The sequence below is a fragment of the Hemitrygon akajei genome, chromosome 13, assembly GCF_048418815.1.
Source record: "Hemitrygon akajei chromosome 13, sHemAka1.3, whole genome shotgun sequence".
Lineage (NCBI taxonomy): Eukaryota > Metazoa > Chordata > Chondrichthyes > Myliobatiformes > Dasyatidae > Hemitrygon > Hemitrygon akajei.
Genome location: NC_133136.1, coordinates 56,241,161 through 56,268,235, shown reverse-complemented (window position 1 = coordinate 56,268,235; position 27,075 = coordinate 56,241,161). Strand labels below are relative to the sequence as shown.

The following is a 27,075-nucleotide window of genomic DNA, read 5'->3' as shown; positions in this document are numbered from 1 at the left end:
TGCACTTTCAATAATAGAATTCAGAATGGTAATTAAAGGTAAATTGTGAACTCAATACTAGTGTGAAAATTGAATATACAATCTTACACACAAAAGTAGTTACTTTCTTGACTCTCCATGTTAGTACATACAGCAGCAACAACAAATTGTCTTTGTAAGACTTGCACAGGTATGCAACATAAAACAAGAAAACATTAATTGTTTGACAACAGAATGTATACCATTTGCAAATTTACCATCATTGTGTATTTAATATTTCAGTATAAGGTTTCATAAGCAGAATGAAAAGGAAGCTTATGAAGTTGAATTGAAGAAATTGTTACAGCATTGCCTGTTCAGTAATGGACTTAATGATGTACTGAGAGATAGTTTAGTTTGTGGAATCTTGCAAGAAAGCATTCAAAAACAGCTCCAAATTAAAGCACAACACACATTTTAAAGAGCAGTTGAAATCGCTGCATCAATGGAAAGAGCAGCCAGGGATGCAATTGAGTTGCCGTCAGGAATGGAAGTGAGCACGAACACAAGTGCAGCCTCTAAACACAAACATGCCTGGCCAAACTAATTGTGTTACCATTGTAGGAGATGCTCACATACACCAGACCAATGCAGGTTTAAAGGTGAAACTTGCAGAAAACGCAACAAAGTAGGACACATACTCTACACAGACCATGTTGAGTAAACAAGAATGAATCGACTGCACAGGGAAGGAGATAAGTATAAAAAAGTCAAGTTGCAGTTTCAAAAAAAAAAAAAGCACCAAACTGCATGCTGTTGATGAATGATTTGATAATGATTACAATAATATAATACTGGGTAGCCTTGAAATTTACAAAGTGAAAACTAATAAGAGACAGAAATATGGTTTACACCAGAAGTGAACAGCAAGTTAAATGGGAATTAGACATTAGCTCAGATCTTTTGGTCTTTCTACAAAATGAGTTTGAACAGCATTTCAAAGATACTGAACTAAAGTTTGCAGATATATAACTAAGAACTGATACTGGAGGAAGATAACTCCTGTGGGAATGACATTGTTGACAGTGAAATACAACAACCAACAAGCTACATAGAGCTTATAGGCGGTTTAAAAAAAAACAGGAGGGCCACCATTGTGGGGCCATGCTTGGTTGAGACAACTGTAAATTGATTGGAGACCCATCCACCATTTGCAAGCCACATCCCCTGCAAAAGTATCAACTGAAAGTGAATTAAGAAAGGTGGTATTGCATGATTCCACAGCAGCGTTCGAGGATGGCACTGGAAAACTCAAACATAAAATAGTGTTGAAGGAAAATGCCACACCCATGTTTTACAGTTGCTTGTACCATCCATGATAAAGTAACTTGTGAGTTAGATCACATGAATATTGAAGAAATTCTTTCTAAGGTTGAGAGAAGCCCATGGGCAACATCAGTGGTTCCAGTAGCCAAGAAGAATGGCTCCGTCAGAACCTGTGGTGAATTTCAGGTCACCATCAATCCAGTACTGAAACTAGATCAATACCCTCTACCCAGCATCAAGAACATCTTTGTAAACTTTTCTGGTGGAAACACTTCTTCAACATGGACTTAGTAGAGGCCTACCTACAGGGTAAGAGGGAAGAAGAGTCCAAAGAGTTTCTCACCATAAACACTCACAAAGGGTTTTATCAGTATAATAGGCTTATCTTTGGAGTAGCATCTGCACCTGCGCTCCAGCAGAAAGCTATGGACCAGGTACAGAAGGCTGGATGACAACATCATTGTGAGCAGTAAGGATGGCAACAACATCTCCAAAATCCCAAGATAGTGTTAAAAGCTAAGATTACAGGCTCAGATCACAATGCAACAAGTGTAATTTATTTAAACCAAGAAATGATGCACAATGATTACAGAAATGTGCTGAGAAAATTCAATCAGCAGCGGATACCCCAAGGCCAAAAGGGCATGTCACAGTTGCAATCCATTTTAGGATGTCTCAATTATTATAACACATTTCTGCCAAATTTGGCTACTGAGCTCCACCTCTCGAATGCATACTATAGATCAGGAAGAAATGGCACTGGACAAAGCAGTGTGAAATAGCTTTCCAAAAGGTAAAGTAAATGGTAACATCAGACACTGTACTCAAACATTATGATGCCACACTGTCCTGTGAAGCTTGCCAGTGATGCCTCATCTTATGGGATAGGTGCAGTCAGATCATGTCACGAGTGATGGAAGTGAACGCCCCATAACATTCCCTTCACATTCCCTTCCCACTTCAGAGAAAAATTCTGCACAGATTGACAGAGAGAAGCCTTGAGTCAGGTTTGGGGTGTAACAGTGTTTCAATCAGTACTTGTATGGGAGAGAGTTTACCCTCATTACTGATCATCAAACACTGGAGTCCATTTTCAATCCACAGAAGGATGTTCCACTAACAGCAGCTGCACGAATGCAGAGATGGGCTCTGCTTCTTGGAGGACACAATTACAAGATCAAATTCAGAGGATGACTAATGGATGACTGCTGATGGATTGTCCTGCTTACCTTTAGAAAAATAAATAACTGTAAAATTTACAAAAGAGGACACTCCTCTTGACATATTCTCCCTATGCAAACTGAAAGTCTCCCTATTACGGCACAGATGATCTAAAAGGACCTCATACTGTCTCAGATCCACATGGCAACCCAAACTTCACTCGCATCATCACTGAAATGTTTCCACAACCAATGGACTTACTTTCAAGACTCTTCATCTCACATTCTTGCTATTCATTTCTTATTATTATTTCTTCTTTTTCGCACTTGCACAGTTTGTTGTCTTCTGTACTCTGGTTGAATGCACAAGTTGGGCGGTCTTTCATTGATTCTGGTATGGTTATTGTTCTATAGATTTATTGAGTATGCCTGCAAGAAAATGAATCTCAGCATTGTATGTGTTGACATACATGTACTTTGATAATAAATTTAGTTTGAACTTTGCTCTTTGAACAATAGTATGCAAAGCACTTCAACTGAAGCAAGACCACCTGAATTTTGTATTCAATTGTATCAGTGAACAATAACATTGTGTTCTCTTTTCAATTACCTTCTGTACCTGTAATATAGTTTTTTGTGAACTTGTAATCTCTTCATAGTTCACTTCCTAGTTTTGTTTAAGTTTCGTAACCTTCAGTCTCTTCATCAGTTATTTCGATACATTGTGAAAAGCAGAACCTCAGCACCAATCCACATTTGAGCCTACCACATCTTGCCAACAGAAAATGATCTATTTATGATCACAGTTTCCTGTTAACCAACCAAGAAAAAAGGTGGAAATGCATGGAATATTTTCCATTTGCCTGGATGAATGGAGCACAAACAGATCTCAGAACAATCTTAACACCATCCAGAACAAAGCCGTTCATTTATCTGCCACACCATCAACCACCATGAACATTCATTCCCTCTGCCATCTGCAAACAGTATCTACACTGTGTATCAGTGCAGTTTCCTGTTTAGGGTACTTTTACAGCATCGCCTAACGCCTACCACCAAGGACAAGGACAGCAAGTATACATCAACTTCTTTTGGATCCTTGTCAGGTTATACCTTTTCCTGATTTGGAAATATATTGCTTGTCTACATCTCTACTGCAATTGCCCAGATTCCCAAAAATGATTTAAAAATTATACCTTTTAATGACAATCTGAATATGGTACAGAAAATAAAAATAGTTAAAATCAAACCTGCAAAAGCAGCCTTTCAAAAGCAAGAAAGTTGTCCCATTTTGAGTAGGAAGCATGTCCCAAAGTTTGCACTGTTGCCATGGTAAGTTGCAAGAGCCCACAGTGATTTTCCAAAGCTTTCACATTATTCTTGAATAATTGCACAAACGAATTAAGCTGTTCAGGTGTGACTCTACCTGTAACAAGAAAAGGATGCATGGAAGTTATTACAGTACATTTAGAATGAAGCAAATATCTGGATTACATTATTGGATCCTTTGAACAAACGACCAAAAATAAAAACAACATTATTGTGCATGTCACGTATTCTTAAGCAATCAGAAATAGTGTGCCTTGGCATAGAATAAGGTTTGATTATCTTCTTTTTTATCCTGTACTTATTCATGATGAACAAAACCACATACCAAGTGAAATTCAAAGCAGAATTCCCTATGGTAGTTGGTTAAAGAACAAGAATGCCGACAGATTGCTCTTAAAAAAGATGAAACATCTAGAAACATGAAACGCTATTTATAATAATAACACTGTTGATGTACCTGAATTGTGCGTACAAAATGATGAACTGTTCTTGAATGCATTACTTATAACATTTAAATACATTGTTCATATGAAGTTATTACATATTGAATTCTTTCTGTTTATATATATATAGTGATGTTAAAAGGGTTTAAAAACTAGGGATTTCCAATCTCCGGATAACTTCAAGATCTGCTCATCTTCCTTTCTCTTAAATGACTTATTGAAGTATTGTTCCAACTGTGCAACAGGAGTCCAATATCATTATGAGGAACCTCAGCAAAATGTTCTCCTGAATTGATGCAAATGAATTTCCAGTATCAGCAACACCATCATCACTATCACCATTCTGGCAGCGACCTGATGGGGTAATTTGTACCAGAAACTTTTCTGATCTGTGTCACAATACTCTGTTCTGTGTAGAGTAGCCAGAAACTAAGCTACTAGGGGAACAGACTTCTGCTTGCAATAAAAATCTAAACAACTTTCTTCTGCTTGCAGTGAAAAAAAGTGTTCAAATGCTTCACTTGTATTCCATTCAGTTTAGTAATAGTACAAACCAGCAATAGACTCTGATGTATTTCTGATTTATGTTTCAGTTTGTACATAGAACAGGAATAAGCCCAGCGGTCCAAGATGCTTTGCCAAGTAGTTGAACTGGCCATTAAATTCTTAACTAAACTGATCATTTCTTCCTGCACAATGTTCATTTCCTTCCACCTCTGCATATTCACGTGCCTACCTTTAACACCTCTATTGCATTTGCCTCCAGTACCACCGCTGGCAGCACATTACAGGCAGCCACCACTCAATATAAAAAAATTCTCCCATCCATATCCCCTCACATTACATCCACACCTTAAATGTATCAGACATTTCAGTCCTGGGAAAAAGATATTAATGTCTACTCGATCTATGCCATTGTAGTTTGGAGTATTGTGGTTTTCAATATTTTACTATTGCTGACCAACAAAACAGGAAGGTGATCATAAAGCAGAAACACTGCAACTACAACAACACAATTAGTTTTATAATTTGAATAAGAATATTTTATTCAATCTAAGGTGCTAGACTGGAGCAGAACAATTTTTAGTCAAATACAGATCCCACAATTTATTAGACAGAAGAAAAGTTGTGAAGATATCAGGCAAACAACAGAAAACAATTTATTTGTTTAGGTATTAAAGATTCTAGTTAAAGTAATTAGGTCAAAACTGAAGTCTACAGAAAAGTATGGTTAATAAATTTAAATCAACTCACATAAATGAAAACCAATATCAAAAATATTCAATGGAACTAAAAATATGAGCAAAACAGATTACAAAAGCAACAGCAAATGAAAGATTAGAAAACAAATAATGGATCAAAAATATATTAAGAAAATCTTGAGTAGTCATCAAGAATAAAGGCAGCAATATTACTTTATATTAAACCAAGAGAATAAGACGACAGAGACACAGAAACTGCAGAAGCTGGGAATCTGGAGGAACACAAAGGAGTTGGAGGAATTAGGCAACTCCTGATTCCTCCAGTTCACATTTCAAGTAGAAAACATTCATCTGAACTCAAAGGCGATAAAAAAAAATCAGAGTCATAGAGTAATACAGTGCAGAAACAAGCCCTTCAACACATCTAGTCCTTGCCAAACTGTTATTCTGCCTAGTCCCATTGAACTGAATCTGGATCATTGCCCTCCTTTACCTTCCCATCGACGTACTTATAAAAAATTCTCTTAAATGTTGAAATCAAACTCGCATCCACCACCTCTGCTGTCAGATCGTTCCACACTCAAGTGTTTCACCTTTCACCCTTTACCCATGACCTCTAGTTCTTGTCTCACACAACCTCAACGGCAAAAGACTGGTTGTATTTACCTTATCTATACCCCTCATAATTTTATACAACTATCAAACCTCCCCTCATACTCCTAAATAAAATCCTAATCCTATTCAACCTTTCCTTTCAAGTCCCAGCAACATCCTTGTAAATTTTCTCTGAACTCTTTTAATCTTATTGATATCTTTCTTGTAGTATATAACCAGAATTACACAAAACTCCGAATTTGGCTGCTCTAACAACTTCAACATATCATCTCAACTCCTGTACTCAATACTCTAATTTATGAAGGCCAATGTGCCAAAAGCTCTCTTTGCAACTCTATCTACCTCTGATACCACTTTCAAGGAACTTTGACTCTGTATTCCCAGGTTCCTTTGTTCTCCCACACGCCTCAATGCCCTTCTGTTTACTATGCAAGTCCTATCCTGGTTTGTCCTCCCGAAGTGCAACACCTCACACTTGTCTGCATTAAGCTCCATCCGCTATTTTCAGCCTGTTTTGCAAGCTTTGATAGCTTTCCTCACTGTCCATTATGCCCCAATCTCAGTGTCATCTGTAAACTTGCTGATCTAGGTAACCACATAACTATCCAGATCATTAATATAGATGACAAACAACAACAGACCCACCATCGATCCCTGCCACATACCAACAGTCACAGGGCTCCAGTCAAAGGGGCAACCATCTGCAACCTCTCCCGCAAAGCCAAGGCTGAATCCAATTTACTACCTCATCCTGAATGCCAAGCAACTGAACCTTTTTGACCAGCTTCCCAATATCTCTCAAAAACCCAGAATCCCCAAGCCTATTAGCCTTACCCTTTACTCTAACAGGAACATACAAACTCTGTACTCTCATTATTTCACTTTTGAAGGCTTTCACTTACCAAGCATTTCTTTGCCAGAAAATAGTCTATCCCAATCCACATCTGCCAGATCAAATCTGATGCCATCAAAATTGGCCTTTCACCAAGTTAGAACTTCAACCCAAGCCAAGACCAGTCCTATCCTTCTCCATAATTATATTAAAACTAATAGAATTATGATCACTGGATCCAAATTATTCCCATTCACATACTTCTGTCACCTGCCCTGTCTCAATCCCTAATAGGAGATCCAGTATTGCTCTCTCTATAGTTAGGACCTTCATATATTAAGGAAACTTTCCTGAACACATTTGACAAACTCTATCCTAACCAGTCCTTTTGTAGTTTGGAAGTCACAATCAATGTGCAAAGTTAAAATCTCCTACTATCACAAACTTATTTTCCTTGCAATTGTCTGCTATTTTGCTGCAAATTTGCTCCTCTAAATACTACTGACTAATAGGGGGTTTATAATATAACCCTATTATGACACAGTGGTCAGCAGCACAGGAGCGCCACAGGGAACCGTACTCTCTCCGGTCCTGTTCACCCTGTACACATCTGACTTCCAATATAACTCGGAGTCCTGCCATGTGCAGAAGTTCGCTGATGACACGGCCATAGTGGGGTGTGTCAGGAATGGACAGGAGGAGGAGTATAGGAAACTGATACAGGACTTTGTGATATGGTGCAACTCAAACTACCTGCGTCTCAATGTCACCAAGACCAAGGAGATGGTGGTGGACTTTAGGAGATCTAGGCCTCATATGGAGCCAGTGATCATTAATGGAGAATGTGTGGAGCAGGTTAAGACCTACAAGTATCTGGGAGTACAGTTGGACGAGAAGCTAGACTGGACTGCCAACACAGATGCCTTGTGCAGGAAGGCACAGAGTCGACTGTACTTCCTTAGAAGGTTGGCGTCATTCAATGTCTGCAGTGAGATGCTGAAGATGTTCTATAGGTCAGTTGTTGAGAGCGCCCTCTTCTTTGTGGTGGCGTGTTGGGGAGGAAGCATTAAGAAGAAGGACGCCTCACGTCTTAATAAGCTGATAAGGAAGGCGGGCTCTGTCGTGGGCAAAGTACTGGAGAGTTTAACATCGGTAGCTGAGCGAAGGGCGCTGAGTAGGCTACGGTCAATTATGGAAAACCCTGAACATCCTCTACATAGCACCATCCAGAGACAGAGAAGCAGTTTCAGCGACAGGTTACTGTCGATGCAATGCTCCTCAGACAGGATGAAGAGGTCAATACTCCCCAATGCCATTAGGCTTTACAATTCAACTGCCAGGACTTAAGAACTTTTTTTAAAGCTATTATTAATGCTTTTTGAGTTAGTGATTTAGATGCATATCATATTATTACTGAGTTAAGTATTGTATGTAATGAGTTTTTGCTACAACAAGTGTATGGGACATTGGAAAAAATGTTGAATTTCCCCATGGGGATGAATAAAGTATCTATCTATTAACAGGGTCATCCCTTTCCTATTCCTCAGTTCCACCTATATAACTTCATCAGATGAGTCCTCCTGTCTGTCCAGATTGAGCATTACTGTGACATTTTCCATGACTAGTAATGCCACTCCTCCCCCTCTATCATGTGAAAACAATGGACCCTCTGGGCTGCCAGTCCTGACACTCCTGCAACCAAATCTTATTAATGGCTACAATATTGTAATTCCAGGTATTGATCCATGCTGTAAGCTCATTGGCCTTACCAACAATACTCATTGCATTGAAATAGACTCAGAATTAGTCCCACCATGTTCAACCTTTCTGTTCCCGTCTGTGTATGTAGGCTTAACATTTTCTTTTCCATAACCATCCCACTATTCCCAAGCACCCTGGTTCCCATCTCTCTGCAACTCTCGTTGAAACCACCCTAATCCCCAAAGTAACACTAGCAACCCCTCTCACAAGGATATTGGTCTCCCTCCAGTTCAGATACAGACCATCTTGGTTTTACACATCCCACCTTCCCCAACAAATGTCTCCACTTACAGAACAGTGGGAAAATGAATTATTGTTAAGAACAAGAAAGGACTACATTCAACAATCCATGAGACACAAGGCATAGGAAATGCTGGAGATCTAGAGCAATGCACAAAGGAGCTGGAGGAATTCAGCGAGTCAGGAAAATGAACATTTGTCTTTCCAGATGAGGCAAACTTTCACATGTAAATCCATCAGTGTCTTTTATTGCATCCAGTGCGGTTTCCACTACATTGGGACACTGCTTCATTAAGCACCTTTGCTCTGTCCAACGCTAGAGCCGGGATCTCCCAGTGTTTAGCTATTTTCATTCCGCTTCCCATTCCCACACCAACATGCCTGTCCATAGCCTCCTTTGTTGCTAAGTTGAACCTATAACACATATTAGAGGACAGTATCTCATGTTCTGCTTTGGTAATCTCCAACATGACAGCATGATCAAGTTCTAATTTCCATTTACCACTCCTCACTCTCCCCCCTCCACTTTTCCCCCTCTCCTGATCTCACTAGCCCCCATTACTCCCCTTCTTCTAGCCCTCCCTCTCCATCTGCCCATCACTCACATATTGCTCCTGTTGGTTCCTCTTTCCACCTCCTCCACTTTATTTCATGGTCTACTGTCCTCTTCTATCAGATTCCAACTTCTTTAGCTCATTGTCACTTCCACTTTTCGCCTTTCAGCTTCTTGTATCATTCTCACTCTCCTTCCTCATCTGCCTACCTCTCCCTTCACTTGAATCCACCTATCGTTCACCTATTCTTGCTTCACTTACTTTTACTTCTATAATACTGGTCCTTTCTCAATTTTGTAGAGACGCTCAATGAAGTTTTAATAGCCCTATACCCAATTTTGACAAGAGTACCCTCCCTTTTCTTGTTCTCTAACACTTCAGCATGTTCAGACTCAGGACTCTGTTGTGCACCAACATTCACTTACGTTTTATTTGCCTCTTCTCTTGATAACCTATCAGTAAATTGAATACCAAAACAGTTTTGGTCATGATTCCCTCTACACATTACCCATGTACTACAAGCCTTGGATTCCTTCCCATGTTTATTAACCATCTGACTAATATCCTTCACCCATTACCAAAATCATTTCTGCATCTTGATCATAACTTTCATTTTTTTTTTCCATTTCACTTTGTCTTCACTCCCATTTCAGCTAACTTTTGGTCACTTTATGCATCATTCAGATTGATAACTTAATGTTGCTAAACCCCATTGTGAAGCATATTGGAGCAACTTAATGCATTGTATAAATAGCTGAACCAAAGGAAAACAGAAGAACTTTAACTAAAATGCATCAATATCACAAAGGCAATACTAAAGAGCAATGATGCAAAAGGACAATGGGATTCAAAATTTTGAATGAACTGATACACTGATAGAAACATTTAAGTTGTTAACCTTACATTTACAGTTGATAGGTAGATAATTTTTGATGAAAGGGAAAACTTAGAGAGGACAGGAAACATAAATCCAAGGCAAGCCTTAGATAATCTGCAGTGCAATTTAATTTTAGGCTTTTAAAATCAGAAGAGATAATTGACATTTAACACAATTATGTACAGATTCACCAGGGTAAGAACAGGATTTTAAAAAGAAAGGGATAAACTTCAACATCTCGGTATACGTGCTCTCTGATTTAGATGGTTCAGAGGAATAGGTACAATAGAACTAGTCCTTGGACTGGGCAATCAGAAACAAAGGCATTATCTCAAAATCAGAATTACAATTATTAGGAGGCACACCACTGAAAAGGCCCTGAGAGGTCGTGGTTATTTGAAATTCAAAACAAACAGTTCTGGGGTGGGGTGGGGGGGGGGGAAGGTAGAAACTTCATTGATCTTCCTGGATTTTAACAAGGCATTTGATAAGGTACACCATGCAAGGCCTATTGAGAAAGTAAGGAGGCATGGGATCCAAGGGGACATTACTTTGTGGATCCAGAACTGGCTTGCCCACAGAAGGAAAAGAGAGGTTGTAGACAGGTCATATTCTGCATGGAGGCCAGCGACCAATGGAATGCCTCAGGGATCTGTTCTGGGACCCCTTTTCTTCGTGATTTTTATAATTAACCTGGATGAAGAAGTGGAGGGATGGGTTAGTAAATTTGCTGATGACACAAAGGGTGAGGGTGTTGTGGATAGTGTGGAGGACCGTCAGATGTTACAGCGGGACATTGATAGGATGTAAAACTGGGCTGAGAAGTGACAGATGGAGTTCAACCCAGATAATTGTGAAATGGTTCATTTTGGTAGGTCAAATATGATGGAAGAACATAGCATTAATGGTAAGACTCTTGGCAGTGTGGAAGATCAGAGGGATCATGGGGTCCAAGACCACAGGACACTCAAAACTGCTATTCAGGTTGACTCTGTGGATAAGAAGACATATGGTGCATTTACCTGCATCAATTGTGGGATTGATTTTCAGAGCCAAGAGGTAATGTTGCAGCTAATATAAGACCCTGGTCAGACCCCATTTGAAGTACTGTGCTCAGTTCTGGTCACCTCACTACAGGAATGATGTGGAAACCATAGAAAGGGTGCAGAGGACATTTACAAGAAAGTTGCTTGGATTGGGGAGCATGCCTTTATGAGAATAGGTTGAGTGAACTCGCTCCTTGGAGTGACAGAGGATGCGAGGTGACCTGATAGAGGTGTACAACATAATGAGAGGCATTGATCATGTGGATAGTCAGAGGCTTTTTCCCCCAGGGCTGAAATGGTTAGCACGAGAGGGGTAGTTTTAAGGTGCTTTGGAGTAAGTACAGAGGAGATGTCGGGGTAAGTTGTTTTTTCTTTTTTTTTTTTTACGCAGTGAGTGGTGAGTGCGTAGAATGGGCTGCCGGCGCTGGTGGTGGAGACAGAAACGATAAGGTCTTTTAAGAGACTCCTGGATGGCTACATGGAGTTTAGAAAATTAGAGGGCTATGGGTAAGCCTAGGTAGTTCTAAGGTAAGGACATGTTCGGCACAGCTTTGTGGGCCGAAGAGCCTGTATTGTGCTGTAGGTTTTCTATGTTTCTACGTTTCAAAGGAAATTACAGTGTCACAGCAGCATTACAAGTGCACAGATACACAAATATTAGAAGAGAAGTAAGAAATAATTTAAAAAATAAGCTATTCCAAACAGTCTAACAGGAGGGCATCATCATTTCCCCAGCTGTAGGTTGACTCATTATAGAGCCTAATGGCTGAAGTAAGAATGACCTCATATAATACTCTTTGGAGCAGCACAGTTGTTTTAGTCTATTTTTAAAAGTGCTCGTCTGTTCGGCCAAGGTGGCATGCAGAGGGTGAGAAATATTGTCCAGGATTTTCCATAGGATCCTTTGTTCTACCACAGCCTCCAGTGTGTCCAGTTTGACCCGTGTTGATGCCATTGCCCCAGCACACCACCGCATAGAAGATTGTATTGGCGATAACAGACTGGTTGAACATGTGAAGGAGAAGCCTGCATTCTTCAAAGGACCTTGGTCTCCTCAGGAAGCAGAGGCGACTCTGGCCCTTCTTGTACACAGCCTCTGTGTTGGTGCTCCACTCAAGTCTGTCATCCGGGTGCATCCCCAGGTATGTGTAGGTCCTCATCACATTCATGTCCTCACCATCAATAGTGACAGAGAGCAAAGCAGGCTTAGTCTTCCTAAAGTCCATCACCATCTCCCTTGTCTTACTGATGTTGAGCTGCAGATGATTCAGCTTGCAACATTTGACAAAATCCTCCAGCAGGGCTCTGTATTCACTCTCCTGTCTTCCCTTTATACACCCAGCTACTGTTGAGTCATCAGAGAATTTCTGCAGGTGACATGACTCAGTATTATACCTAAAGTCTGAGGTATACAGGGTAAATAGGAAGGGAGCCAATACAGACCCCTACAGGGCCCCAATGCTGCTTATAGCCATGTCTGCCACACAGCTCTGAAGCTACACATACTGTGGTCTGCCAGTCAGGTAGTCCATTATCCAAGATATAATGGAAGTGCCAATTTGTATTGAACAGAACTTTCCTCCCAGCAATGAGGGCTGTATGGTATTGAAGGCACTTGAGAAATCAAAAACATGATCCTCACAGTGCTGCCCTGCAGGCTCTGTTCAGTAGGTGGATGATGGCATAGTAGGCACACTTCAGGGGATCCAGTGCTGATCTGACCAGGGATCAGAGGTGAGTCTAGGGTCTTCATGACGTTTGAGGGCAGGGTCACTGGACAGTTGTCACTCAAGACTTTTGGTTGGCCGGTCTTGGATATTGGGACCACACATGAACATGATTTTATCCACACAGCTGGGACCCTTTCCAGGCCGGGATTCAGACTGAAAAACTCCACACAGCTGCTCAGCACACTCCTTCAGGACCTTGGGGTTCACATCCAGTCCCAATGCTTTGTTGTGTCCGGGTTTCCCCAGAGCCCTTCTCACCTGCTCAGTAGTGAAGGAGAGTCCATGATCACTTCTCCACTATAGAAACATCCTCTTCACATTCACTCTATCTCGGCCTTTCAACATAGGACCAGAGCAATTGAATGCACCTCATGCATTAACCTTTCCATCCCCAGGATCATTCTTATGACGCTCCAGTGGACCTTTCCTAATTCAAGCTCATACTTTCTTAGAAAAGGGGCTCCAAAATACGATACTCCAAGTGTAGTCTGACCAATGCCTTATAAAGCCTCAGCAATTCATCCCTGGTTTTATATCCTAGTCCTCTTAAAATGGAGGAGGAGGAGCTTAGGAGGAGACAACGGCGCCTAATGGCGACTCCTTTGCCTGCATCTTCGGAAACAGCTCTATTTCCATCTTTAATATCTCTATTTTTCCTTTTCAGGGTTCTTTTGAAGATCCTGACCTGGAGTTACACACTGACTACTGTTCTTTGCAGGAATGGGACCCACTCTCGGGGTTTCACGACTGGCCGTTATTCAGCACACCAAGGGCACGGCCTAACAGCTTCCTTTGCCTTCGAAGATTCAAGATTTTGTGGCTTTGGAGACCGGGGGTGGGGAGGAAATCAGAGTTCGGTGTCCAAGCAGGAGATCAGTGTGTTGTGGGAGATGGAAGATCTAAGGCCACATGCCCAGAGACCTGAGATCTTTGGGTACAGAGCTTGGAAAAAGCGATGCAATGGACTTTTAACATTATAAACCAGTGAGCTGTATGTTATGTCGCTGTGGAACGGAGACACCTCTTTCTCCCTTATTACGGAGAGAGAGAGCCTGTGGTATGTCGTTTACCAGGTGAATGAGCAGTCTTGGAGTATTGCAAGTCTGTGTCTTTGCTCACACTTGAGGGCTTGGTGGCAGGTGCCAATGCTTTTTTTTTGCTGGTGGGGGGGGGGGCAGTTGCTTGCTGCCACTTACACGCAGAAAGGGGAGCTGAGAGGGGGACTTTGGGATTCTAACATTTAACTGTCATTCATTCTCTGGGGCACTCCTCTGTTTTCATGGTTGGTTGTGAAGAAAAAGCATTTCAGGATGTATATTGTATACATTTCTCTGACTTAAACGTACCTTTGAATGCTAACATTTGGGACGTCATGGTAGCATAGCAGTTAGCGTGACTCGGTTACAGTTCGGGGCATTGGAGTTTGGAGTTAAATTCTGTAATAAGTTCATATGTTCTCCCCATGACTGCATGGGTTTCCTCTAAGAGCTCTGGATTCCTCTCACATCAAAAGATGTACCATTTAGTAGGTTAATTGGTATTTGTAAGTTGTCCTGCAATCAAGCGAGTGTTAAATAGATGGGTTGCTGGGCAGCACAGTTCAATGAGATGGAAGGGCCTGTTCTGCCGTGTATCTCTAAATAAAATAAAAAATAAAAACATTACATTTGCCTTCCTCACCACTGATTTGACCTGCAAGTTAACCTTCAGGGAATCCTGCATGAGGACTCCCGAGACCCACTGCACTTCTGATTTTTGAATTTTCTCCCCATTTAGAAAAGTCTATGCCTTCATTCCTTCTACAAGATACATGACCATATACTTCCCTATACTATATTCCATCTGCCACTTGTTTGTCCATTCTTCCAATCAGAGTCCTCTGTAGACTCGCTGCTTCCTCAACACTAACTGCCCCTCTACCAATCTTTGTACTGTCTACAAATTTGCAACAAAGCCATCAAATCCATCACCTTTGACATATAACATGAACTGACAACACTGACCCGAGGAATACCACTAGTCAGCAGCAGCCAACCAGAAAAGACCCCCTTTATTCCCACTCTTTGTATCCTGCAAGATAATATGTAGGTATGTCATTAAGTATGGTGTCATTAAGTTGAGAAGAAAAATATAAACAGCACTTGTCAAGAGTTTTTTCCCTGTTAGAGTGGAAAGAAGTAAACTTGTACATGGAACCACTCAACAAACCTGTTCTTGTATCCTATAACTGATACCATCAGTAGAGTTTGCCAGAAACCTAAAGTCCTAAAGTATCTAAAGTCCATCTGAGGATATGTTCAACTATCTATATAGTTGACCTGAAGCACCAGCATAAATCAGCAACATAACAAAAAAACATCATTTTTATTTGAACCTTGTGGGCTCCGAAGATTTGATGGCTGCAAAAATTGATGTCTAAACATAAAGAGCATGAGCAAATATTAAAATAGTACAGCTACTATTTCCCAAGCATCAGCTCTTTTGAAGTGCCTCAATGCTATTCAAATAGAACTAAGGTATTGCTTGTACAATGAAGCAAAGCAGACAAGAACCTAGCTTTGAGTGTAGCATCAGCATTTAAGATGGCGAGGAGGAGGAGGAGGAGGGAACCATAAACAGGGAGCAGGCTGAATGGAAAGATAAACAAAAAACAAACAAACAGGCCTGTGTTTAATGGGTATCATCCAAGCTTTCAGGAAATCAGATGTGATTTCGTGTCAGAGTCTGACCATGATATTCTGCAAATGTGTCCAGATTGGGTCATATATATTAAAATTAGAAGGATCAGGCTTGACTCGGGTATATAATTATTATGATCAGGTTGTAATCTAATTCTTTACTTGAGCACTTCTCAGCACTCCATTATTTCAAGGGATGCTCTGCCTTCAATGTTCACCAATTTTGTATAAATTAAATGATGTGTAGATAAAGCAGAACATGTCAAAGCACATTAATGTTTGAAAAATATTGCAAATTGAATGACTGGATGCATGATCAAGATACTTCTTCTTCGGCTGTCCATCGATTTCGATGTTGATTGAAGCCTGGGCAAGGTTGTATGGAAGACCGGCAGTTGCCCATGCTGCAAGTCTCCCCTCTCCACGCCACCGATATTGTCCAAGGGAAGGGCACTAGGCTGATACAGCTTGGCACTGGCGTCGTCACAGTGCAATGTGTGGTTAAGTGCCTTGCTCAAGGACTCAACACGCTGCCTCAGCTGAGGCTCAAACTAGTGACCTTCAGACCACTAAACCAGCACCTTAGCTACTTGGCCACGTGCTAACTTTGATGGAATACTTAGACTGATATGGTTAATTAGCATTAACAATTACATAAGCAAAATAATAGAAATATATTGAACTACTGTTTCAGTTTAAACCTGATCAAAGTACAGTACATGATACCTGATGGATACAAAATATGGGGGGAAAAACAGCTAGTATTCAATTGATTTGTTCTTTAATAACGTGTCCCAATTAAAAGCAACAGCAAAACAAAAAAAATCTCAGCTATAAAACCTGCGTCAGACACCTGTCTAATCCTAAAACAGAGCAATAAAACATGTGAAGTTCATCCCTCAGTGACAGCAGTATGGTCAAATAGAACAACTTCAAATTGCAAACGTTTACCAAAGTTGACAAAATGCATCCTGTAATGCGCGAATGTAGCAGAATTCCACGATATCAGATAGAATAAGAAAACACATTTTTTTCTGAATTTGGCAGGTAAAAACTAACCATGTTTGGTTAAAATGAAAGTCTCAGCATTTATCAAGAAGCACCCAAATTTAATCATAAACATTAAACGACTGAGTTGACAGACATAGTTGGTTAAAGAATAATTGTTTGTAAAATGCAAAGAAACACTAGAATCCTGCCGGCAGTGATTCACAATTCCATTGCTATCAGAGCTACCATCATACAGCCAGCTTTAGTGCAAAAAGAAAATCAGATTTTCTGAAGCTTTGCTGAACATTTTTATTATATTATTTAAAAATACATTCTTTGTTTTCTGAGCACTGAGATAATGAAGTCACTGTGGGAGCTAGACATTATGGCTCCTTGTTCAGCCAATCTCAGGGGTTTCCTCAAGTCCTCAACACCCTTTATAAAAGCTAGATATTATTCCTACTTTTTTATTTATTCATATCAGCTATGATGTAATGCAGGGTTATCAGCTCAAAAGTAAGCTACATAATTTCCTATGAAATCCATAAGCTAGACAGTGCATCGAATCAGAAACATTGACATCTCACATATGTTTTTGATTAACTCCTTGCCACATATACAAACTTGTCATTCTTTTCCCCTTTTCGGTATGTTGTATCCTCAAGAGGGCGCTGTGTATTCATTAAGTTAAAACTGCAAGTTGAGAAAATGATCAGTTTTAAGTGCTAGATACAGGATCCCATTTTGTACTTACTAGTTTTCTGGGAATATCCAGGGTGTAAGCAAAGAAAAATAAGATTATTTCAAAGTAGGAATGTCTGAAATCACAAAGTAACTGTAGATACTTGTGTTTGCACTATTTTGCAACTTACAGTAATTTGATTATACTGTACTGCTATCACAAAAATCAAATTTGATGTCTGATATTGATAACAATAAACCTGATTCTGATACAGCTCAGCACATTACGAAAAACCAGCCTCCCCTGTACTTCTCGCAGCAGGCATAATCAAAGACCCCTCCCAACCCGGACATTCTCTCTTCTCCCATTGGGCTTAAAATCCACGTACCACCAGGTTCAAGGACATCTTCTATCCTGTGCTTCGATTATTAAATAGTACCCTTCTACAATAAGTGGGACTTGACCTCACAACTATGGCATTACAATCTTGCACTTTATTCTTTTTTATATATTATCTCTCTCTCTCTCTCTCTCTCACACACACACACACACACACAATGTAAAGATCTGATCTGTATGAACAGTTTTGCAAGACAAGCTTTTCACTGTAACCCGGTACTTGTGACAGTAATAAACCAATACCAATTACCAAAGATGTATCCACTACTGAAAGAACCATTTACAAAAAGTGAAGTTGTCCAATTAAAATCTACTGAATTTTGAAGTAAATTTAAAAATGCTATTCTTTCAATAGCAATCAAAGTGTATTGAATTGTGCAAGTGCACAAGGTGAACAGAATATTTACAAAATCTATTAGTGTGATTTGGTTATTTTCAAAAAAGAAATTGGTTAAATACTTGGGAGTAAAATTGTAGGGACAAGGAAAAGAATGGAGGAAAACTAACAGGATTACCCTTTGAAAGAAAAGGTGGTCTCAGAACTCAGTAGATTGAGTAGATTAAGTGCTGCAATTCTCTAATGGATTCAAGTCTTCACTTGAGAGAAAGAAAGCCCATCTCACTATGGCACTGTTCCTTAAAAAACACATTTTATTGGTGCATGAATAATTTAATGAGGAAAAGCAATAAATAAATGTTGCTTCAGGAAAACAAACTTTGGCATCATTAAGAAAATATTTGTAAAACTGGTAAACATGAAGGCCTATGTTACTTTTATAGGTATAAAAGGAATTAAGTTTCCCTTTGTAAGTTGCATTAGATGAATATTGTGCATTTAAATAAATCTTGGCAGCAGATGAAACAAGTATACAAGAGTGCCCATTTTGAGAGACAAATATCATAAGCTACCCAGACTACTAAATCAAAGTAAATGGAGAATAAATTGGTTATGCATATTACCCAAGTTCATCTTAATAGGGAGATTCTCCTTGCTAGCAGCCTCCACTAGGTGCCTCCGCACTTCCATCACAGCCTCTTTATGTTTCATGTTTAACATGGACTCCCATAGAGCTTTGGCTGAAGGGTCACTGCAGTGAAATAACAGGGTTAACATTATATTAATGCATAGCTTCAGAAAACAAAACTCCATGCTCTTTGTATGTTCTGGAAATGTTATCTACTCTTGGCTTCTGAAAAATATTTATACAAATTTACTCTCATTTTGTCCTTTGAAAAGAGAGATTGGCAGGTAAAAGGGCTCTAGTGACAACAGCATGTCCAGGACAGGAGCCAAATGATGGCAGCATATCATTCCTTGTGAGAAAACATCTCCTCTGTCAGTCTACCTTCATAACTATGGGAGAAGGTGAATGTTGGATTTGTGCTTATGATATTTTCGGTTGGATACAGCTGGTAGTGTTGAGATTAGCAGGTTGGTAACCCATATTATTCATAATGTAGCTGAATCCAGTTTGTCCTTTCCCTTGCCCTTCCCTTTTGTGAATTTGCTTTATTGGTTATACACTATTTTTTATTCCGCCAGCCTACAACATGATTTTCTTGGTTAGGCTTATGAAAGAAATCATGATTAAAAATAATACCCTTCATCTCAAAAATTTCCCTCCAATTCTTTGGAGTTTATGGTTATAAGTTCTTAAGATTCATTTTAGTAAATAATGTAACCTCACCAAAAAGAGTAAAACACACACAATAGTAGAAAGATACTGCTTTCATCCTCCAGTGTTAATAACCAATGCACATCAGTAGTTAAAGTACAAACACATAAGCTACACCAGTTGGAGTATTAAAATCACATGTTGATGACTGTGCCTTTCACTTATATTCGTTTACTTAATGGGCCAAATGGCCTACTTATGATCCTATGTCTTATGGTCTTATGTGAAGTTATTTGCAACTAGTAACACGTGACTAGTAGTAAATATTTGTGGGCCAAAAACTTCAGAGTTGATTAGGTTAATCTTCCAAACAAAATATAGTACTTGTATTTGAACATACACGATTGAGACAATGCTCCACCTCACCAACTCTAAATATAGTAGAAACATCAAGATCTTCAAATGGCAGACCAAAGGCTGTCCCTGTGTTATAAACACTCGATGTATGGACGCCCCTAAATACAAACTAGATCCAATATTATTACATTCAGAAGTCCTACATGCATTTGAATATTCATTCCTACAAACAGGAGAACTAGCTTGCTCTACCCTTTTAGGAATAGTCTTTCTCATTAATATTGTGCTTTTAATGCCATACAATATCATGGAGTAATGATTACTATAATCCGGTGATCTTTGTGCATTTTCTGACTATTATCAAAGTATATACATGCCTTGAGATCTATTTTCTTGTGGGCATTCACAGTAAATATAAAGAAACAAAAAAGAGTAAATGGAAAAACTGCAAACAAAGAAGGACAACCAGTTGTGCAAAAGATAACAAACTGTGCAAACACAAAAAGAGAAAAACAAAACAATAATAAATGAATAATAAATATTGAGAACATGAATTGTAGAGTCTTTGAAAGTTCCCTAGGTTGTGGAATCATTTCCATGTTGGGATGAGTGAACGTTGGCACTTTAACTTTTCAACCACAAGTAAAAGGGCTTTGGATGAAAAGTAGTCCCAAATGTTATACACCACAATTCTGCAATTAATTTTGATCAAGCCTTAGAAGTGGGAACTAAAATCATGGGTGGAGGTTGGGTATATGGCCTGATGCCTGTAGAATCCATTATTTAGGTTTGTATGTTATCAGCAGTAAATCTTCCCTTTTACCAGTACTATCAAGCTGGAGGGTCTGGAAAAGCTATTACATCACTTGGCTTGCATGCAACAGTTAATTAGTTTTCTACAGCTCAAAGCAAACTTTACTCAGAATACAGAACCTGCTCACAGTCATATTCATAGAAGTTTATGGTTGATGAAGACCCACAAGGAAATGTACGTACTAAAGAGCAAAAATTTATTGAAGTGACTAATAATCACAACTAATCAAATTCTACAGGAAACCAGCTGTGAAAATAACTTCCGCCTTAATCAGAGGATAAGTCACCAACATCAAAGAGCCGTATCTGTCATTCACTAGGAGATAATTTTTGCTTTAAGTAATACAAAAATACTTTATCCAATTATTGGCCAAGATTTCACAGCAGAACAACAGTGTGATTATTAGCACTCACCATTACTATGTAAATTGAACAGCAATGCCTGGTGCTTACAACATGCATGGTAACACATCGAAACTGATAAGCTGCTGTCCCATTTTCCCAGATCCAGCAGAAACCTTGTATCAACACTTCCTCAAAAAGAAACACAGCACAGCAAACTCACTAAGAAAATAGTTTGTCCATTCAGGTGAATTTTTTTTTGATGTAGTAACAGTGTTAAGTATATCCCAATAACTTCTCTAGCATTAAAAATTACATAAATAAAATCTTACCCCTTCAGATTTCTACTATTTTGGAGATATTTTTCTTAAACTGTATGTTCCTATCGCTTACCTTTCTCTTACACTCCTATTGCTCTCCCTTTATACTTCACTCTCTGTTCATAATCCATAACGGAAGTGAGACATATAGATAAATACGGCAGAGATAGTACTCAAAGCAGAGAACAGCATGTTCCTTGGCCTGGAGAATTTTAAGCAAGAAGTAAGATTCAGTGGACAGACTGGATTTGTTTTCTTTGATTCACAGGAAATTCACGATAAGATTGAAAATAGCCATAATTAGAGTGGATAGAGAAGAGCTCAATAACAAGTGTACACTATTGAATTTGTTGGTGGTCTGGAACTCTCTTCCCGAGAGAGATTACAAACAGGAATCTTTATAATCAGAATCAGAATCAGGTTTAATATTGTCGGCATATGTCATGAAATTAGTTAACTTAGCAGCAGCAGTACAATGCAATATACGATAATATAGAAAAATAAATAAATAAATTACAGTAAGTATATTAAACAGTTAAATTAAAAATAGTGCAAAAACAGAAATAATTTTAAAATAGAGTGGTAATGTTCATGATTTCAATGTCTATTTAAAATTCAGATTGCAGAAGGGAAGAAGCTGTTCCTGAATCGCTGATTGTGTGCCTTCAGGCTTCTTTATCTCCTTCCTGATGGTAGCTATAAGAGGTCATGTCCAGGGTGATGGGGGTCCTTAATAATAGGTGCCACCTTTCTGAGGCACCACTGCTTGAAGATGCTGAGATACTACGAAGGCTAGTACCCATGATGGAGCTGACAAAGTTTATAACTCTCTGCAGCAGTCTCCCCATTCCAGACAGTGATGCAGCCTGTCAGAATGCTCTCCGTGGTAAATCTGTAGAAGGTTGAGAGTTTTAGATGACAAACCAACTCTGCACACATGTAATATCCCAAATTGAAGCTTAAAACTGGAAATAAAAGGGAATTACTTTGTAAAGCTCCACTCTGCCTTCTCCAAATAAGCACTTCAGTGCCAGCAAAACAGCTATTTGTTTCTGCAATGCTGAGGCACTTGGAGAACTGTGAGCAGTTTTGGACACCTCATCTAAGAAAGGACATGCTAGCATTGGAGAGGGTCCAGAGGAGATTCACAAAAATTATCCCAGGAATGAAAGGGTTAATGTATGAGCAGCATTTGATGGCTCTCAGCCTGTACGCACTTTAGTTTAGAAGAATGAGGGTGGATCCCATTGAAACCTGTTGAGAATTGAAAGGCTTAGAAAGAGTGGGGGAGTCAAATAACAGTGGGGACAGACTTGGAATAGAAGTAAGTCCCTTTAGAATAAGATGAGGAGGAATTTCTTCAGCCAGAGGCTGGTGAATCTGTGAAAATCATTACCACAAATGGCTATGGAGATCTAGCCACTCAATATATTTAAAGCAGAGGTTGATAGATTCTTGATTAGTAAGGGTGTCAAAGATAATGGGGAGAATGCAGAAGAATGGGATTGAGAGGGAAAATAAATCAGGCATGGTGGAATGGTGGAGTACACTTGATGGGCCAATTGGCCTAATACTGTTCCTATGCCTTGCATTCTGACAATGAAAGTTTTAAACTAATATTTGCTTTCACGCGTCCACAAATAATTTCAGTTGTCTTGGGAAATACCATTCACAGGAGATCTCAAATATCCTATAGAGAGTAGAGTGTCTTAATCATCTAGTAACCAGAACTCTCAAATTAGTTGTCCAAAATTTGTATGTATGCATCATGCTCCAGAGTTTACAGTTCAAATGACAATGAAGTTTTCATGACTGACAAAAACAGTACTGATTCCAATTGGTTAAAGCTGTTATCAGTGGTATCCTACACTGTCAAAGTCTTTACAGATGATATTATCACAGGATTTAATGACACAAATTCATTCCTTTGTGCAATATTCTCATTGGAAAAGGCAACATATCTTAAATGTTAATTCTTTTGGCATTATTGTGCTACCAAGCCAGAATCATTGGCCCTGAAAACATATTTTTAGTAAGTAAAACGATATTGAGGTACAATTTTGTCCATTACATGCTAACACAGACTTTAAAAATTAAAATGGCATCAATATTTGTTGATTATAACATTAACTAAAGTTGTTTTTGACTGTTTTAACTAAAGTTGCTCTCTCTGTTGAGAGTTAAATTTTTAAATTGCAGAGAAAGATGAGCGATAGTGAGAAAAAAAAGGGAAGCCTGTGATAGGATGGACACTGAGAAAGTGAATAACACGAACTGTAGTGCTGTTGGCTGAAGACACAGCTGCCATTACCTCCACTTTTTCCTTCAGTTGCTTTATCCCTTTTACTTTTCAAATTAAGCCATATTAGAAATTGAACTTCTCTGACCTGAACTGTTAATTGCTTCTGTTTCACAGTTGTTGATTTAGCCACTAAGCAGTTCCAGTACTTTGTTTTTATTTCAGATTTCCAGTACATGCAGCTTGCTGCTTCTTTATAATTCCTTCTTTTTATTTCCAGGCTTAACGTTCAAGAATTCTCCAGTCTGACTCAATCTGGCTGATAATTTTACTGCTCCAGAACATCACAGAGTTACTCTAGATTAGACCAGACTGAGAGTGACGGCAACCTAGGGGGAAATGTGGTTGCTAAATCTTTTAAAATCTTTTTCAAGCAGCATTTTTTTTATAATGTAAAGAAGAAACTCTGGGGGTGCAGCAAGCTATGATCTCCACCAAATATCTGCCTAATATATTAATATATATTACAGATACTGTCATATATGATTATAGGCGCCATGGCAGTTTAACAGTCAGCGTGACACTATTAAAGCTTGGGGCGTCGCAGTTCAGAGTTCAACTCTAGCATCATCTATAAGCAGTTTGTACATCCTTTCTGGGAGCTCGTGGTTCTTCTTCAGGTTCTCCAGTTTCCTCCCATAGTCCAAAGATGTACTGGTTATTAGGTTCATTGATCATTGCAAGTTGTACTGTTGTGACCTCCATTCATCAAGGTCGGCCATGGACGCTGCATCCTAGCAAACCATGTTGTTGATGCAGCGCCGTTTACTTCTGACGAGACCAAAGTGAGAGTGGCAGTCTCTGTTGCAAAGGTTGTATCTATAAGTGATCTCTGCACTGCTGGAGATACAGTGTTCCTTCCTATTGGCCCATGTCTTCTGCTGCTTTCAGGAATTTTTCTTCGCCTGACTTAAGGTGTGGTTTCAGGATGCTTCTCCATCTGGCGCAGTCAGCTGCAAGTTCCTCCCAGGACTCAGTGTGGCTGTCCAGCACCTTCACGTCTCATTTGCAGACATTTTGTAGCGCAGCTGCTAGTGGCCAGCGGTTCTCCTGCCTGAAGCCACCTCACCGTAGAGGATATCTTTCAGGATGCAGGCATCCTGCATGCAGCAGACATGGCCCAGCCAGTGCAGCCTACACTGCCTGAGCAGGGTGTACACACTAGGCAGGCAGGCACAAGACAGAACCTCAGCATTGAGTACTTCGTCTCTCCAAGAGATGCCCAAGATGCGATGAAGGCACCTTAAATGGAAAGTGTTGAGCCTTCTCTCCTGTTGTCCAGGGTTCACTGCTGTACAGCAGAGTGTTGGTGAAACACTGCCATATTTGTTTTGATTGAGAGTTTGGAGTACTCCCAGAGTCATGTGATGAGGCAAGCAAGAGTTGTTGTGGCCTTCCTGATGTGCTTTTTGATTTATGTGCCCAAGGAGAAGTTGTCACTGATAATGGACCCCAGGTATGTGAACTGATCAACAAAAATCAGTTTGTGGTTATCAATGGTAATGACTGGAGGTGCGTCCACGTCTTGTCCCTAGACATTTGTCTTTTTCAGGCTGATGATCAGACCAAATTCTTTGTAGGCCTGGGGCAAGCTGTGGAGGTGTGGCGGAGTGTGGGATGTGACTGCTGCATCATCAGCAACAGCACATCTCTGATCATAGCCTCACACACTTTGCATTTGGCTCTTTGGCAAGCAAGGTTAAAAAGCCTGCCATCTGATCTGTCGTGGAGGGAGATCCCCTTTGCTGCAGTGCCAAACGCGAGCCTCAGGAGAAGGGCAAAGAAGATCCCGAAGAATGTTGGGGCAAGAACACAGCCTTGCTTAACACCACTGCTCATGTCATTGGGCTCTGAGGAGCTGCTGTTGTACTGCACAGTCCACTCCACGTTGTCGTGGAAGAATCTGATCATTCTCTGTAGTCTTGGTGGGCAGCCTACCTTAGAGAGGATCTGAAAGAGACCATCTCTGCTGACCAAGTCAATTGCCATGGTGAGATCAATAAATGCAACGTAAGGAGTCTTTTTTTTCCATTCTCCGCACTTCTCCTGGAGTTGGCGGAGCAAGAAAGTCATGTTCACAGTTGACCTTCCAGCACGAAAGCCTCTCTGTGCGTCCAGGTAGACACGTTCAGCCAACACCTGTAGGCTGAGTAACAAGGCTCAGGCAAAGACTTTGCCTACAACATTAAAGAGGGAGATGCCCCTGCAGCTGTTACAGTCACTTCTCTCACCTTTGTTTTTTGTAGTCGGTAATGATCTCAATGCCCCTCATATCCTATGGGTACAGCTCCTTCCTGCCAGCACCAACAGAGAACACCATGCAGTGGGTGCAGTAGGGTAGTCATGCAGTCATATCTGGGGAAATCTTTGTATTGTTTGCGTATTACCCCCTCTGACCTCACAGAAAGCACCCAAGTGCTCCAATTTTCTCCCACGTTCCAAAGGTGAGCTGACTGGTAGGTTAATTGATGAATGTAAATTGCTCCTTTGTTCAAAATTGGTTAAAAATGAATCAGGGATAGATGAAGAGTATGTGAAAAAGTACAGGTTACAAGGAAATAAGTACCAACATGGGATTTCTGAGAGTTGGCATAAATTTAAATGGGTGTCAATGACCTCCCCTTTATCATAAGGAAATACAGCAGTATGGGGAATCCCAAGTATCCCATGGGGAAAAGTAGATTGGAAAAGTGAGTTTAAAAGGTAGCATCATCACATTGGATACAATGGAGGGAAAGAAATTGGGACAATGGAATGCCTATAAAAAGTAGTATGAGAGAAAACTCAGGCAAAGTAGTTGTGGATGCTGGAAACTCTCTGTACCTTGTTATTGTGGGAGCACTGGAATTGCTAGTACTACACTTTTTTGTGGGAACATATTTAATTTGAGACTCCGGAATATCCTCAATGATTACCCCCCATATCTCAGAGACCAATTTACCTTTGAGTAGTTCAAGTAGCAAGATATTCAGATGTTGGAAATCCACATACAAAAGGCTGGAGGAACTTAACAGGTCAGGCATCATCTATGGAAAGGAATAAAGAGTTGATATCCCCCCCTCCACTCATCTGGCTTCACCTATCATCTTCTAGCTTGTACTTCTTCCCCCCCCCCCCCCCCCATCTCCTTATTATGGCTTTTTCCCACTTCCAATCCAGTACTGATGAAGGGTCTTGGTCCAAAACATCAACTGTTTATTCCTTTTCATATGTGCTGCCTGACCTGCTGAGTTCCTCTAACATTTTGTATGTGTTACCTTCAAGTAGTTCTTTGCTTTTCACATTCACTCTGTCTAGGCCTTTTGATATTCAATAGGTTTCAATGAGATCTTTCAAAGTCGGATGAATTAGAGTGATCAATACGTGGAACTATGACATTGTGGTCCTTACAGAGACTTGGATGCTTCAGGGGCAGGAATAGCTGCTAAATGTACCGGGCATTAGATGTTTCAAAAGGGACAGGGAGAGAGGCATAAGAAGTGGGGGAATGGCACTGCTAATCAGGA

At 39.9% G+C, this 27,075-nt stretch overlaps 1 protein-coding gene across 2 annotated transcripts in view; it reads right to left on the bottom strand.

The window, feature by feature from the left end:
* Positions 1–27,075, bottom strand: part of scfd2 (sec1 family domain containing 2) — a 259,523-nt gene that overhangs the window by 204,486 nt on the left and 27,962 nt on the right. For both annotated transcript variants that reach the window (XM_073064670.1, XM_073064671.1), the window contains exons 3-4: positions 18,783–18,910; positions 3,695–3,870 (exon numbers count right to left, since the gene is read on the bottom strand). In XM_073064670.1, the coding sequence (XP_072920771.1) occupies positions 3,695–3,870; positions 18,783–18,910 (304 nt within the window). The remainder of the gene's footprint in view (positions 1–3,694; positions 3,871–18,782; positions 18,911–27,075) is intronic.